Below are 17,023 nucleotides of genomic sequence, written 5' to 3' on the forward strand. Positions count from 1 at the left end.
TTCAAGGGTATATTGTCTGAAAATGAGAACTCCATTTAGAGTAAGTGTAATGGATTGACATATTTACTCTCCATTAACGACACATTGTGTGAAGACACATTTTCCTTTAATTGTAAATGTAAACTGTAAATGTTGATTTACCTTTTTCACATTTACAATACTGTATATAAAGCTAATATTTTCAGAAACTTTCTTGAATACTGAATTTACAACACTAAGCCATAGTAGAATAACTGATGAATATATACACTTTTTTCAAGGCAGTCTTGACTCTTGGTAACTGCCTGGACAAATTCAGGTAGATTTCTTCATAACATTTACAGAAGTTTGTCATTGCCTTTTTCCTAGGGCTGAGAGAGAGTGACTGGCCCAAAATCTCCCAGCTGGCTTTGTGCACAGTCTCTTGGTTTCTAGCCCAGTGCCTTCAACCACTACACCAAACTGGCTCTCATGTACATACTACTACACAATATTGTAGTTTGTTTCACATGTGAATCTTGCTCTAGTCAATTTAGACTCTATCAGCCCATATTTTATGTTGTTAAGATATTTTTAACAAAATGCATACAGTATCTTTTTGAACCTCATTTGCCATTTGCTACCAAATATTTACAAAAAAAAAAAAAAATTTGGGGACAAGAGAAACTATCCAATGAAATATACCATTTAATTTTAAAATAACAATATTGATCATCACAAACTGGTTTTATTGATTAAAAAGACAACATGGATCATTAAAATGAATCAGACTTACCATTCTGCAACTGGCTTGGCAATGGTTTCAAAAATTTCATCTTGTTTTGATTCCTGATCAAACACTTTCTGAAATCTGCAAATTATAAATAACTGGTCATGCAAAATATTAAAACAATTCTTGATTAATTTCCTTTTTTTTCCATTTAAAAGTAAATCAATGTTTACATCGCTGGATTTACATAATCCAGGACAATGTTTCTCCTGTAGCCTTTTCCGCACTATGTTGTTGTGCTACTGAATCCACAAAGGACTGTAAACACTACTGCTTTACCAAATGTGTACAATAAAATCTTCTGATAAAATGTTACTGCTTAGAAAAAGCAAACTGTACTTTACTACCGTCATGGGGATCAACATTTCCAAAGGCCCACACATGAACTTGTTTAAGAAACACTAAAATAAAACAGAATATATAAACAATGCAAACTATTTTCAGTTTTCTTCTCTAGAGTAGAAAAGCAGCTATCAAGGAACATACTTTAGCAGCAAGTGAAATACTTTAAAAGTATTTTACCCTATTTCCATAATCTAACATCAATAAATTACTGATGTTTAACATCTCTATAAACCCTTCTGTTAAAGACATGTTTTAATGCCCTCCCTGCTCTCCCACCATTAAAAGAACCTATTCTCCATTTTGTTCTAGTGCAAATGATTTGGAAATATTATGTTGATTCACTGCAGTGGACAAGAGTCCTGTGCTACATTAAAGACTGATTTTATTTAATCACATAAGCACCTCTAGATCCTCGTCCACTTCATTAGAAGTGCTGAGAAAAGGACTTTTTATTTAGTCGGGAAGGTGAGAGAGAAGGGGAAAGAGGAATAGATGATGATGATTGCATAAAATTTTGGGCCACCAATATGGTGTTCATAGCACCCTTTTTCCTCCAGGTTAAACAAATGAAAATAAAAACAAAATTATTTTTCTTTTCTAGGAGGAAAGAATGAGCCATATATCTCTTCTTTCCTTCTAGAGAACCAGGTGGAAATAATTCAATTTTCAGTGATAATGATAGTAAAATGGGGGGGATATGAAGCAGGAGGAATCTGAATGTATGGGTATCACTGTAGGCTAGAGCCATGTGGGCTGGGCAGGAGTACCCGTGTGCAAGCTCTCTCTATATTCCCTCAATTAGAAATTGCCACCTTCAGGGCCATGGGAATATGTGTTTTTGGTCACTGACTTCCTCCTCTGAAACTGAATCCCCCGATATGCTATGGATCCTCTGTTGGTCTTCAGAAAACTGTTGAAAACATGGATGTTTTTCCAAGCCAGGAAAGCTGGGTTGTTATGACTCCAAATGATGGCTTGACTTTTACTGTTTTTTATCATGATTCTCTGTTTATTTTTATTATAATACATGATGTTTTTTTTAAGTGATGTATATCTGTTTGCTTTTAATTCCAATTACATATTAGGGAACTACATATCACCCATATTTTTACAGGAGCATGAAATACTGTAAATAAATACAAATAAAAAATTATGCCCTAGCTGCTTTGAAGTTCACTTCTAAACTACTAATATTGATGCCTCATATTTAACCTTCAAAAAGCAACATTTACAGTGGGGCAAAAAAGTATTTAGTCAGCCACCAATTGTACAAGTTCTCCCACTTAAAAAGATGAGAGGCGCCTGTAATTTTCATCATAGGTATACCTCAACTATGAGAGACAAAATGGGGAAAAAAATCCAGAAAATCACATTGTCTGATTTTTAAAGAATTTATTTGCAAATCATGGTGGAAAATAAGTATTTGGTCAATATCCAAAGTTCATCTCAATACTTTGTTATGTATCCTTTGTTGGCAATGACAGAGGTCAAACGTTTTCTGTAAGTCTTCACAAGGTTTTCACACACTGTTGCTGGTATTTTGGCCCATTCCTCCATGCAGATCTCCTCTAGAGCAGTGATGTTTTGGGGCTGTCGCTGGGCAACACGGACTTTCAACTCCCTCCAAAGGTTTTCCATGGGGTTGAGATCTGGAGACTGGCTAGGCCACTCCAGGACCTTGAAATGCTTCTTACGAAGCCACTCCTTCGTTGCCCGGGTGGTGTGTTTGGGATCATTGTCATGCTGAAAGACCCAGCCACATTTCATCTTCAATGCCCTTGCTGATGGAAGGAGGTATTCACCCAAAATCTCACGATACATGGCCCCATTCATTCTTTCCTTTACACTGATCAGTTGTCCTGGTCCCTTTGCAGAAAAACAACCCCAAAGCATGATGTTTCCACCCCCTTGCTTCACAGTAGGTATGGTGTTCTTTGGATGCAACTCAGCATTCTCTCTCCTCCAAACACGAGTTGAGTTTAGACCAAAACGTTCTACTTTGGTTTCATCTGACCATATGACATTCTCCCAATCCTCTTCTGGATCATCCAAATGCTCTCTAGCAAACTTCAGACAGGCCCAGACATGTACTGGCTTAAGCAGGGGGACACATCTGGCACTGCAGGATTTGAGTCCCTGGCAGCGTAGTGTGTTACTGATGGTAACCTTTGTTATTTTGGTCCCAGCTCTCTGCAGGTCATTCACTAGGTCCCCCTATGTGGTTCTGGGATTTTTGCTCACCGTTCTTGTGATCATTTTGACCCCACAGGGTGAGGTCTTGCATGGAGCCCCAGATCGAGGGAGATTATCAGTGGTCTTGTATGTCTTCCATTTTCTAATTATTGCTCCCACAGTTGATTTCTTCACACCAAGCTGCTTGCCTATTGCAGGTTCAGTCTTCCCAGCCTGGTGCAGGCCTACAATTTTCTTTCTGGTGTCCTTCAACAGCTCTTTGGTCTTGGCCATAGTGGAGTTTGGAGTGTGACTGTTTGAGGTTGTGGACAGGTGTCTTTTATACTGATAACAAGGTCAAACAGGTGCTATTACTACAGGTAACGAGTGGAGGACAGAGGAGCCTCTTAAAGAAGTAGTTACAGGTCTGTGAGAGCCAGACATCTTGCTTGTACAAGGTGACCAAATACTTATTTTCCACCATGATTTGCAAATAAATTCTTTAAAAATCAGACAATGTGATTTTCTGGATTTTTTCCCCCATTTTGTCTCTCATAGTTGAGGTATACCTATGATGAAAATTACAGGCCTCTCTCATCTTTTTAAGTGGGAGAACTTGCACAATTGGTGGCTGACTAAATACTTTTTTGCCCCACTGTAACATTATATGAACAGACTTCTGCTTATTCAGTGGAACATCCTCTTCTCTCACTCATCTCCCTGATACCCTAAAATTTTCTCTTAGATGGTTTCTAACTCCTCCTCCCCCCCAAGGGAATTCTGGGAAGGAGAGCAGCAAAGTAAAGAAAAAGTTTGTTCCAATAGTAGTCTCCATTCCACTGCTAGATGTATACAGTTAGCTACAAATAAACACATTTCATAACCAAATCCATCAGGTTTTATTTTCTAATGAAGGTATACTGGATTGGACTTTAAAAGATAGCTCTTCACAATCTTTTCTGTTTCGTCAAAGCCATAAGCACAAGAATGTTGCTTCATCATCAGAGTGATAACAATACTAATATTTAACTGGAAGGAAAAACAAGAACAATCTGAATGTAGTTACTTTAAGAAAAAAAATTAAAATGCTTTAACAGAGTATGTTATAAAGGAACCCTATGATACCTATTAAGAAAGATGTTAAAGTTTGTTGTTGGGTATGTAGCAGTGTTTGGAACATGTTTATAGGAAGGCAACATAGACAGTGAAAGATATAGAAGCATGTCCTGTAAGAAAAAGTTAAAGGAACTGCATATCTGAAGAAAATAACATTAAAAGTAGGATGCTAGCCACTGGCAAATATCTGAAGGGCTACTTCATACTGATGAAAGAGAAAAATTGTTTTCAGTTGCTTCACAAGAGGAATAGGAAATCTATCATCCACCAGATGTTGTTGACCTATAGCTCCCAGCTAAATCTTCCAATAAATTCAAATAAGCAAACAGCCCAGCCAGCATGGTCACTATGAAGCATGTTGAGATAAATAATATTAGAAGCCTACAGATTCCCCATCCCTTTCTTATTCATATTGCAGGAGAAGGAATTTCAATTTTAGGGGAGAAAAATCTAATAGTACAGCCTGTTCAAGAATGGAAGAGTTTACTCTAATAGGCCATGGAATCTCCCTCACTGGTGGTTTTATTTAAAAAAGGTGATTCCTATCAAAATTGACAAAACAGTCCATTTCTGGCAGGAAGCTAGACTAAATTACTGGGTAGGCTTTGTTTATGATTTTGCTCTATTTCATTCATTCAGAATTAGAAATATGGTTTACTTTATTTTCCTGTTATAAACAACATAAACATGTATAAATGTCATGCTCACTACCTTTGTTCTGTAAAATGATTTGGAAGAATATCAACTTTGTAATTAGAGTGAAGTTTAAACTGCAAGAATTTCTGAAAGCTTTAGAAGTGTAAAACATTATTTTAAAATTCCATAAATGAGAACAGTAAAATAAAGAGTTGCAACTGTACATCAAAATGATTAACCGTTTTTTCATAATTACATGCAAACAACCAAAGAATCAAAGTAACTTACTTAAACTTGTAGCTTTCTCGTTTGTTGTTGACAAATCCATCTGCCAAATCACGTGGCACAATAATCTCCAGACCAAATGCTGATGTCTCAACTTCATCAACTGAATATATCTACAAAATACATGTACACTTTCTGAAAATATTTGTACTCATGAAATTATTATAATTTAAACACTCCATGATTTAGCCTTATGCTTAGGTAGGACAATTTCTTAATAGGATTTGGTACACAAAGAATTCTCATAACAAGTGTAAAAGAGATCCAACTCTAGGTAAGTAACACATAAAAATATGGGAATGAGGAAAATCCTACATGAAAAACATGTATACTATTCCATATAATTTCTGGAAAAATGCTAATTTGACATTTGCTAGAAGTAACCACTTCAGTTAAGCAGTATATAGTTTTGAGTAAGTATGAATAAGATTCCAGCTTTTATTACTCCATTTAGTTCAAATAGGGAAAGCAGTTTTAAGGCTGAAGGAAAGTTAATTGATAAAGTTGCCTGCCACATAGCTGTCAAAAGTTACAACAACCAAAATAATTCCATTTCATCAAACTTCAGAAGAGTGGCCGAAAGTTCACTGCAACAAAATGAGCAAACAATCTTATGGCACCTTCAAGTATTTCTAACTGGATAACCCTCAATACTTGATGTGCACTTAGTCTGTCTTTTCTCCCTTTTCAGATAGTCAACAAATAATAAAAGTGATGGAAAAGGTGGAAGAATTACAAATATAGAGATGTTAGTTCCTCCTATCATTCCACAAATAAACTGAGAGACTGAATAATGAAAGCCTCATCTCCAAACATGTTTTACTATAACCCTAGTGATTGTTTAGTTTTTTTTAATGCAATAGTTTACAACCCTTTACCAGTGTTCTTTACAATACTGATTTTTTTAAAAAGCAGCAGCAACGTCCTGAATGTCATTATAACAATGAAATTGAATCCTGTGTTTCCAAAAATGTGCATCTAGCAACCTTCTCCGGGTCTACCATTTATATGGGCTGAATGATCTTCCAACAAAAGCTTACTTCTTCCCATTAAGAGATTTAGGCTTTAGAATACCAGGATGAAATCTGTTCATTGGAATGTGCGTTTGGCCTCTCAGCATTTAGATAATCTCTAAAGGGCTACCTCTTTCACTTTGCTTTCAATTGATAAATGATTGTGGTACTTATTCTACTGTCAATTTAACTTTTTTTTTTTAATTTGCCTGTTTTTTTCCAATTTTTTAACCACCCTGGGACCTCGTCAAAGTAGAAAAGCAGGGATTAAAAACAACAGACACATTATCAACATGGACATCTGGCTTTATGCGCAGCCCAGCTTCAAATTTAGCCATGCATTTTCCAAGCAGCCACGTCCCTGTCTTCTAGGGGAAGGACTACAGAAGTCCTGTGTTGCGTCCTGCTCACTTTTCCCACCCAGCCTCTACAAAAAGCCTTCCCTCCCTCTGCCTCATCCCTTCCATCACCTTCAGCCAAGGTGTACTCTACTCCAGTATGCTGGCTGGGGAATTATGAGAGTTCAAGTCCACACATCTTATACTTGCCAAGGTTGAGAAACACTGCTCTACTCCCCATGCAGTCACTCTATGTTTTTTAACATTTCGAAGCTTCTGGCTCGGCTTGGCTCTCGCCCACTATTTCTCTCCACCATCTGCCCAGGCCGAGTGGGTTCTCTCCTTCACCTACCCCAGGGGGCTGCCTTTTGCCCAGGGGTTTCACCCGGGCATAGATCTGGATCGTCTGTCTCACCATCTCCGCGAATCAAGTTCTCAGTGGTCAGGAAACAAACGAGCGGGCTCAAGGCCGGCCCTAGCAACGGTAACCAAGGAACACTACCCGTCGTGCCTTGCGACAAATCGCCTGGTTGGGGAAACGCCTCCGCGCGCCCGGGAGCTGAACGTCTCGGTTCCGTTACCCAGAAGAGCTTCAAGAAGGCAGAGTAAATCCCATTGAATGTAATGGGTCTGAATGTTAAGTAGAGGAAAAGAAATGCATTGCGTTTGCTTGATAAAATAACGTGTGCCTATTTTTCTTTGCTTAAAGAAACCCTTCACTCTTCCGCTCTTCGTGGGGACCAGGCGGTGTATATTGCTCCTTAGCAATTTTTTTTTCTTTTAGTCCCAAACAGTATGTCCCAAACAGTTTTAAAAAAATCGATGTGCGCGCTGTGTTAGGGATGGCTGGCTGATAGTAAGCCCCTGTTTAACCATGATGCCTCCTAGATGATGGAGTGGAGCATCATGGATCAGAAGGGTGGCCAGGAGGTTATCTGGTCTGAGCCCCAAGCTCAGAAGTGGCCTCAGGCACCGACAGTTTTGCTAATTTTTTTTTAAGTTAAGAACGGTTCAAATTCTGTTATTTTATTAATTTGCAATATGGCCACCTTGAGATAGGTCTGTGTGAGTTTCAAATAATAACCTTATTACAGAAAGATTAAAAGAAATATCTCTGTTCAGTGCTAACTTAAGGACTGTATATTAAGTACTGTATTCATTCCAACTACATACATGGAAATCTTGTCTACCCTAGCTCCAAGATTATTTAGATTATTACTACTCTAGCTCCAAGGTTTAGGTTTATTTAGTTTAAAATAAATAAAATAAAATAGTTTAAAAACTTGTTTAGGTTCATGCCTTGCATATGGCTTGCTTATAAATGATTTATAAAATCACAATTGCTTGGGTTCACACAATTCCAGGCCTACCTCTAGTATTCTGCATTTTTGTGTCATTTCTTTCATTATGTTTATTTTTTTTATTTAATGACTTTAATCTTTTTTAATTATTATTGTGGGAGGCATGGGTTGATTTCTCTTCAGTTTTTTTTCCCCTAGACTCAGAGAAATAATGTTATTTTTATGTGGAATTTCTTAACCCATGTCTTGTGTTAAGTGGTCTTGTGGAACATTAAAAGTCCTAAATGCCCTTACAGATATGTACCAAGATGGGAGCTTTAAAACTTGAGATTTGTTTGTTTTTACATGAAACTCATGTAAGTACTTATGTAAAAGTTGGGTTGTTCAAGGGTGTATTACTGAAAATTCCAAATTTGTTAGAAGAGTAGTAACTTTGATAATCTTCATAATTTGTAGCAGAACAAAAACTACCAATGCAGAATAATAGTTTTAATATTAGTAATTAGATGTTATAATATTGCATTTATTTCATACATGGAAAGTGCTACATGCTTATGTGTTGTATTTTAATAGGGTAGGCAGAGCCAGTTTTGTACAGTGGTTAAGACATCAGGCTACAGATCGGAAGGCTGTGAGTTCTAGTCTCACCTAGGCACAAAGCCAGCTGGGTCGCCTTGGGCCAGTCACTTTCTCTCAGCCCTAGGAAGGAAGCAACGGCAAATCACTTCTGAAAAACCTTGCCAAGAAAACTGCAGGGGCTAGTCCAGGCAGTCTCCAGGAGTCGACACTGACTTGAAGATGGAAGGAAAAAAAAAGGGTAGATATATGGCAACATAATTCTTCACAGTAAGAATATGCTTTCTTTTCAGACCCACATTAGACTTATTCCAGGATTATTTTTCAATATCTCATATCTGGACTGCAATAACTCTAATTCTAACTCATCCATCAGGTGTACAACTACCTTTTTGTAGCCTAGATATGGCAGCCCTTTGAGTATCCACATACATTATTTATTTATTTATTTATTTGTTGGTTGGTTTGTTGCAGTTCTTACGTGCTTCCCTGTGTACTTCTATAAAGAAGATATGGAAGGAGGATTTCTTTGTTTTAATATAATCTTAAAGGGCTTTAAGACAATTTAACTCCAGTTTATGATAGTCTTATCATAGTAAGCTATGAACCATGATTTAATAGCAACTAAATAAACAGAAACAGTGCCTGGTTTTGCATATTGCATAAAACTAAAAATAAGCCACTTTATGTCTCAACATGTGTCAGACCAATCTTTTGGTAAATTATTCAATGAACCAGGACATAAAAAGGATGGGATTAATTAGATAATCAGTATTCTTGAGTTCATTTAGCACATATTTAACTATACTGTCTCAGGCAATTCATAGTTACGTAGGTTACCTCATTGAGCTGTATTAACTTACAAAGAACTAAGACAGATTATGATTGAGTATGATCTATGAACCTAAATCTTTTTAAGATAAATTGGGAATTTGCAAAGGTAGTAATGTTTTTTTTTTTTTTTGTATCCCAGAATAGGATTGAATTTTGAATTATCCCAACTGAGTACAGGGAAACTGAAACCCACATTGGAAAATTGCTTCATTTTTAAAAGATATCTTAGTGTTTTGTGTTAACATATCTACTTTGATTTTTGTTTTAAATGACTCTTCCAAATTTTTTCTGAAGGGGAATCCTTTGTCTACCCCTAGAAGGAAATACTCCATTATCTTACTATCAAATAATATAACGTGTCTTGTTTTAATGTACAGGAGGTTTAATCTGATAATCCTGCCATGATGATATACAACTGGATGGGGGATTAAAAACATTGTATCCTAGGCACTCTTTGTTGAAAACCTTTTATCAGAAATATTCTCTCATTCAGAAAGCTATTGTCCCATGTTTCTGGATTAATGGCCATTAATCTGTAATTTCAAAGTAGAATCTACCTACCTACCTTTTACACAAGTTCAAAATATTTACAGAAATTGCCAAACAGATGGCTGGATCACTTATACATAAGAATGCATTCTTCTTTAGAGGGATATTTTTTTTAAAAAAAGACAGAATCTCCTTCAAGTCGAGATTGTTTGTGGATGTGATCATGGATGCATTTGTGTAGGTTTTTTTGACAGCAACTTGCCCTTTATCATTCCATACTTTAACTTAGAATTTACTCTAAAAACTGGTTCCTCATAATTTAGAAATAAATGTTTGATTTTACTAAGACATATAACATATTTCTTGGTCCATAAAAGAATCTTATTCTATATTAACAAAACACCTAGAAGATTACCACTCTCAAATGTGCAAATTAAGAAGCTATGAAAATATTAGGGCAACATAACATTTAAAAAAAAAATCTAGTTCATGTATGAAGTTGCTAATTTTGGAAAATTTTAATCAAAAATCAAACAATGAAATTTTCAGCTATCCTTACTATTCTACAGTTAACATTACTGTGTTGGGATTTTAAACATAGGTCCCCTTATATTAAATTGTCACTATAACTAATAGTCACTTATAGGGCAATGCATTATGAATGTATTTGTTATTTCAAAGAGGTCTACAAAAGCTAGTAGTTATTACAACTTGTCACAGTAAGCATTAGCTAAAGAAATCCTTCATCTGACAATTTCATGGATGACCGTAAGCTCTATAGGCCTAAGAGAAAATAGAATTTCTCTTTCATAATTCCATATATAAATGTCTTCTAAAAAAATCTATTTGTTCTTCATAATCACAGTGCTCCACCCATTAGCCATTGTAGCTGTCTTTTTCTCTTTTTTCAAAGGGGAGCAGAGCTGCACGTGGTAATCTGAATGTAGTCATGGCATAAATGTATAAGTCTTACATAATATTCCTGTTACCATCCATAAGTCTCCATAATTGTGGCTTATATTAAACCATAATTCCTCTCCAATGGATATAAAACTATTTAATGAAGACTGGCTTTCAAGGCTTATTGTTTTTGTGTCCAATTCCCAACCCTACTTGGCTTGCTTTTTCCTGGGCTGCTTGCCATATTCCCCTTTGCCCTCTCCTGTTGATGTTGTTTGGAGTCAAAACTTAGAAACATCTACAGTTCAAAAAGGAATCAAATAAACTGTTGTGTTCACTAGATCCTAATGGGCAGCAAATGCAAGCATGAGCTAGCAAGCTGCAAAGGAATAAATACATTTAAGTCAGAAAAAAAAAATCAGGGAAATAATTTAGGGGGTTGTTAACTTTCTTCACAAAAGAATTGATTCCACAAAGGCTTCTTGTATATTCTGGCATGAAAAGTTTTTTATGACAATTTTAAATGTAGTAAATGGTATTTAATGGTTTGAAAGGGCTGTGGGGAGTACAATAAAGCTTAGAGCATGCCATGAGAGGAAAAGGCTGATAAATTCCCTTCAGTAAGTACAATATTTTCCCCCTAATCCTGATAGCATCTAGAAATGAATGTATTTGTCAATTTTAATTTCATTGTGCTTTTCATTTTTCCAACCTTAAGTTTGTTCCCTTCTCGTTTCTGTGTAAATTTGCAATATTTAAAAATATAAGTCAGTACCAACATTTATAAAATTGACATTTCTAATACACACATTGCAATGCAATTTTTAATATATGCACTTTAAGCAATTGTCTCTTATGTCTTTTGCATTTTTTGAGCTGTGAACTAATCACAGCTGCACATATCAGCATTCAATTGCATATTGATGTAGAATGTATATGAATAGGGAAAAATTATATTTAAAAAATGAATTGAATGACTAAGTTCCTACAGTGTGCTAAGCCATGGTGTGTCTAACCTTGAATAATTACAACATGTGAAGTCAAAACCAAACCAACAACATTATGGCTTAATGCAGTGTAAGAATCCAACCAATGACAGCCTTGTGTAACATACCTGGACCCTAAACTTGCCAAGTTTTCAAGTTTCAAGAAATCCACTTACTGGATTTCTAAAATGGACCCTAAAATAAGAATATTCATAAATATGAACATAGAACATAGATATTAAAATAAAAGCCCAATTATATAATTGACTATCTGGTGGGTTGAAACCACCATTATCATAAGGTAACCTCAATTTTGTCAAGGATATTCAAGGGGCGTTAACCTTCCATAAAAATGTTTCCATTAGCTTACTATCTGTGTCAAGTATCTAATAGGGATTAACATTGGAATTCCTTTTAAAATATACATTAATCTCGAGGTAATATTCCTTTTGATAACATTAATCTTCCCCCAAAGCCTATGGGAGTTTTAACCATCAAGTTATGAAGAAGCGTGTCTCCTACTGAGGAGCACATATTAGGAGGAAAATGTGAGAAATCCTTATCAGGGTTGACTCAAAGCAATTTGTTGCTTGAAGCAAAAAACAAAATGGCATGTGTCTCTTTTCAATATCATTGGGAATTCCGTCGTTTTTCAGTACTTATTATGAGTTAGCATTGTCCACTGAAGACAGCAGGCTACCCTGGGAAATATATTCTTATCTTCCATTGCCGCAACAGATCCATTCCATTTTATATCTATGTTAGCAAGGCAATTTCCTGATCTCTCTTGTTTTTTAAGGATTGTTTTTTAAATAAGATCCATCAAAGACTTGATTTTCCCTAAAGTTCAGAACTTTTGAGCAGAGGATTAGGAAGAGAGGTTGAGCATGTGGGGTGGGTGTGGGGAGAAAGTGTCACATCAGAAGACAAGGAGAGCTAGCTGGAAGGAAAAAAGAGCTTCCCAGAGCTTTTAAGAATTTGAATTTCCCCAAATTTCATTGGGATTATTTCTCAATTATTCCTCAATGACCTGTTATATATGTAATGTTCGGGAACCAATACTCTCTTGGAGAGAAATCTCTCAAATATATATTTGTCAATGCAGCCCCTTTCCTTGACAGAAAATAAACTTTGGCCAATTCCATTCAATTCTGCTTTCCCTATTGTAGATAAAGTCCATTTTGATCAATGCAAGGGCTAAAAGGACCAAGGTCAAATATAAAGAATACCACTTACGCAGAAGAATGACCTGTTCTCCATTACAGTGTACTAGTAGGAAAAAGATTTAAAATTGGAACCTTGAGGTTGTTTCATATATATATGGTGGGACTATTATAGTTGGCAGTTGCTGGTGTTCTGCTCTAATTACAGCTTTTCTAGTATCTGTAATATAGCTAGTTATCAAAGAACTGTTTCCTTATTTTTCAACCTTCCAGCCTTTTCATTCAAGTATTGGTATTGAGGAAACCTGACCACAGGTCTTGAAAATAAACTCTCACACTTCCATAGAAATCTGTAGAATTGGTATATATATTTATTTTTACATTTCTATACCACTTGAAGTTAGTGCCTCCTTATTTGTAATGATAGGGATAGTCATAGTTCTGATGGTTAAAAGTCAAATCTTCTACTGGAAAACATCTGTAAAGTTTTACCTTTTGCAACCTTTCCTATTAAAGCCTTCTGTTAGGAAGCAATTGGATGTGGCACTGGGAATCACTGGGAACAGCATGTCTTTTTACAAATGGAACTGAAAGAATTACCCTTGAGTCACTGTTTGACATACAGTATTTTACATTGGGATTGGTGGTGTTCTTTTGCTGTGTATGAGGGGCTGATTCAAAAAATAATATAAAACATTGTCATTTGTTTCTAAAAACTTTTCTCAGGATAATACACTCAGATCCATTATTCTCTGCAGTATAGCATTATCAGCAGATAGCATAATTAAACCCAATTTTTGATATCATGCGTGTAATTTGCAAGCAGTGATCAACATCTGGTCTCTGAAATTTCTAACTAGAGATGACATGTTGAAAATGAATTATAATTCTAACTGCAGTAATTCACTCATATAGTAGAAATCCAGGATATACAGTTATTTGTAGTGTGTCCTCCTCTGAATTGGAAGATAAAACTTGCTTGTTTCCTAAAATATCTCTATAGAGAAAAATCTTGGTGAAAGTATCTTGTAGAACCAGATTTGTGGGTTCCATATGTCCAGCTGGCTTAACAACTGTTATTTTCCATTCATTTCTGTGATATTATAAGAAAAAAGGTTCCTTTCTTGATAGCAGTTTTTTATGCATCAATGCATTTAAAAAAACAATTCTGCCTTTTTATATGATGCAGTATAAACTGCAGACAAATAATTGGTTTGTCCATCACTAAACTATGATTTTAATCCTGGTTTCTTAATTAAATCACAGTTGCTGGAATTGGGTTCTAGAACTATGTGGAGATCTGGATTCAGATTTCACGTGGGTGCTCATATAACTCCTGTTGGGAGCGCCTTAAAACAACTATGTCCTTTTCTAGCCTTGTATGACTGCCTTCCATAGCTGATACACAGCTAGAAAAAGATCCAATTGGCTTAAGGTATCCTGACAAGTTCCACATGCATGTTCATGCACATACCAAATTACATTTTACCCTTTGAATTCAGATTTCTGCACTACCCTAATCTAGAGATATAGAACATATCAGGCTGAGAACCACACTTGACCCTGAAACAACCTGTCAGAGCCAGGTGATGAGAACAGAACAATACAATACATTTGATGTGATTTTACATTTAATTAAAATTCAGTGTAGTGAACGTAAGTAATCCCTAAATGTAATATTAATCATATTAACTTCAATTCAGTTGCGATTTTTGAGAACAATTTCTGAATCTTTTCAGAATGGTACATCAGAGGTTGTATGCTGTTTACAACATACAAAACTCTGTGATTTGCTTCATTTTGCTGTGTTATTCGCTTGATTTTGGCTTAGTGTATTGCATGAATCCAGGTTCTTGGGTTGGTAAACTATGGTTTTATACTTAGAATTATATGTGAGCCCAGCTGTTACAGTTTCTTTAACAAATTAAGGCTAAGACCAGTTACGATCTAATGTTTTGTGTGAATTCAACCATGAGGTTCCCTTGTAATTGCCCATTCAGGCCCAGAAGTAGCAAAGTGTCTATCCTTAGAACATGAAGTAACTTTCAGTGGTGGCTCTCTGTAGCCCTTTCAAGGTCCAAGCCTAGCAGGAGGCCCATGTCAGGAATGGGAATAAAGGCAACCTTCAGTTTGTTTTTAAATAAGAACTGAATAAAATGGTAAATTCCTTCTAAATGTATGAAAAATTAAATGTATAGATTTATAGAGTCTTATAAATGGAATAAATAGTCAGACCTGGAAAGTAATAGAATAAGTTTGTCCAGATAAACAGAAGGCTTTGAATGCTGAATTCTTAAAAGTCTGGGTGCTGAATTCTGTTCTATGTCTTTCTTTGGACAAGTCTTTGCTTTCACAGCTCCACAGTAAAGTAAATATAACTTGATCCCCACAGTGCTGGGAACAGCTGTAAATATTGAACTGGGTTGGTACAGATGGGCTTGGTTGAGGGTTTTACTTTTTAATAACTTAGACAAATTTATGAAGTTCTTCATAAATGTAATGAAAAGTTTAAAAAAAGAGAGAGAAAGCAAACGTGACAGATTTGTGCACCACTAGTTTTGACTCTGTTTCTGATTGGTTGAGGACTAGTTTATATGCTAGATACTTTCCCAGAATTGAGCATGGACTGATAGCATCTGTCAAGGTGAACCAGGATGATAATGCAGATTTTGTGGTTTCTTTGTTCATCAGTGTTGCAGGATACAGGATTAAAGCATGTAATTTGTTCAAACCCCATGTGTGGCATTGGTCCAAATTATGCAAAGGTGGTTCTGATGTTACAAAAATTCCATATGAATCAGTCCTCTGGCCAGAGCTTTATTCAAGGCATAACAATAAATCTGTCTCTAGTAGTAGTGGTAGCATTGAAGTAGTAGAAGAGGCAAGAACAAAACTTAGATGTATAAGTTGCTTTTACTGAAAACACAAGAAGCCCTAATAAAAAAGATGATCAGCTACAGCATAATCTAGCAACCATAATCTGCTATATATAACATATCCTGTGTTTAAACCTTCCCTCTTTTTCTTGCCCTTACCATGGTAACTTCTCACTACTTGTTTCTTGGCCCTAGATATGGAGGACACCTGAACCATGTTTTAATAATGATCCTGGCTGGTCTTAACCTCTTTGCTCCCAGCCTTGGCAAATTAGCAAAGCTGAAACAAAAGTTCTATGGAGAGAAATTCATCATCATCGTCATCAATTGATTAGACATTAAGGCATATCAGAATACAAAATACAAAAAAGACCATGTGTTACAAAATAAAGTAAAATGCAGAACTAAAAGGAAATGCAAATCACATTTCTGTGTCACCCCTAAAGTTTACCCCAATCAGATGCACATGTGCAGTTCTCAGTGGTACTGTTTTATTCAGATGAAGGGCTGTGTTATATGTAATATTTGGGTTGTGAACATGCATGAAATACGTTGTTTTAATGTAAGGATCCCAATAGGCCATTCCTCTGATGTGCGGTCCAAGATACTGATCTCTCTTTCTTATGCAGTTGACATTCAAATAATATATATGCTATGTCCTCTATCTCTGGAGCTTCACAAATACCAGAATGTTCATCCTAAGGAACTTGGTTAAGCCTTCTACATTTAACCAATGTGTCCAGCTGCTCAAATCTTGCTTAGGTAAATACCCTCCCCCCCACGATGCTTGGGCGTGTCTGTGTTTTAAACAATAGCAGCATGCTGTGAATCTGGATTCATGCATCACACTAAACTAACATGTAGTTACTTAATGTTGCTTAACATGTACAAGCCCAGCCATTATGGCATGTAAACTGTGGTTTATACCTTAGCATGTTGAGCAATCAAAGCAGAATTCAGTAAACCATGGCTTAACACAATGAGAGCTTAATATTTTAGGAAGAAATCAGAGGCAGGAATGCTCAGCACTATTTTCCATTACTCTGGGTCTGACTTTAGCTTGTGTTTCCCAGAGCTCTAGCTGCAGAATTGCTGAGGAATACAGCAGCTATGTTCTGTTGAGGCACTTGGTGGAAATGAAATAACTTGTAATACTGCTGTGAAGAAGGAATTCAGAAATTGGGTGTTTTTTCCTCCTTCCCCAGTATAACAGTTTGATATAATTTTTATTATTGTTATCAAAAT

At 36.0% G+C, this 17,023-nt stretch overlaps 1 protein-coding gene across 1 annotated transcript in view; it reads right to left on the minus strand.

Moving 5' to 3' along the window:
• KIF6 (kinesin family member 6) overlaps positions 1-7,071 on the minus strand; it is a 166,145-nt gene extending 159,074 nt beyond the window's left edge. Inside the window, exons 1-3 of the mRNA XM_088131852.1 lie at positions 7,006-7,071; positions 5,306-5,415; positions 755-829 (exon numbers count right to left, since the gene is read on the minus strand). Coding sequence (XP_087987978.1) covers positions 755-829; positions 5,306-5,415; positions 7,006-7,071 — 251 coding nt within the window. The remainder of the gene's footprint in view (positions 1-754; positions 830-5,305; positions 5,416-7,005) is intronic.
• Between the last annotated feature and the right edge of the window lie 9,952 nt (positions 7,072-17,023).

Source organism: Python bivittatus, unplaced genomic scaffold, assembly GCF_059951505.1.
Source record: "Python bivittatus isolate LINGU-HERP-01145 unplaced genomic scaffold, Pbiv_v1 ctg000020_np1212, whole genome shotgun sequence".
Lineage (NCBI taxonomy): Eukaryota > Metazoa > Chordata > Lepidosauria > Squamata > Pythonidae > Python > Python bivittatus.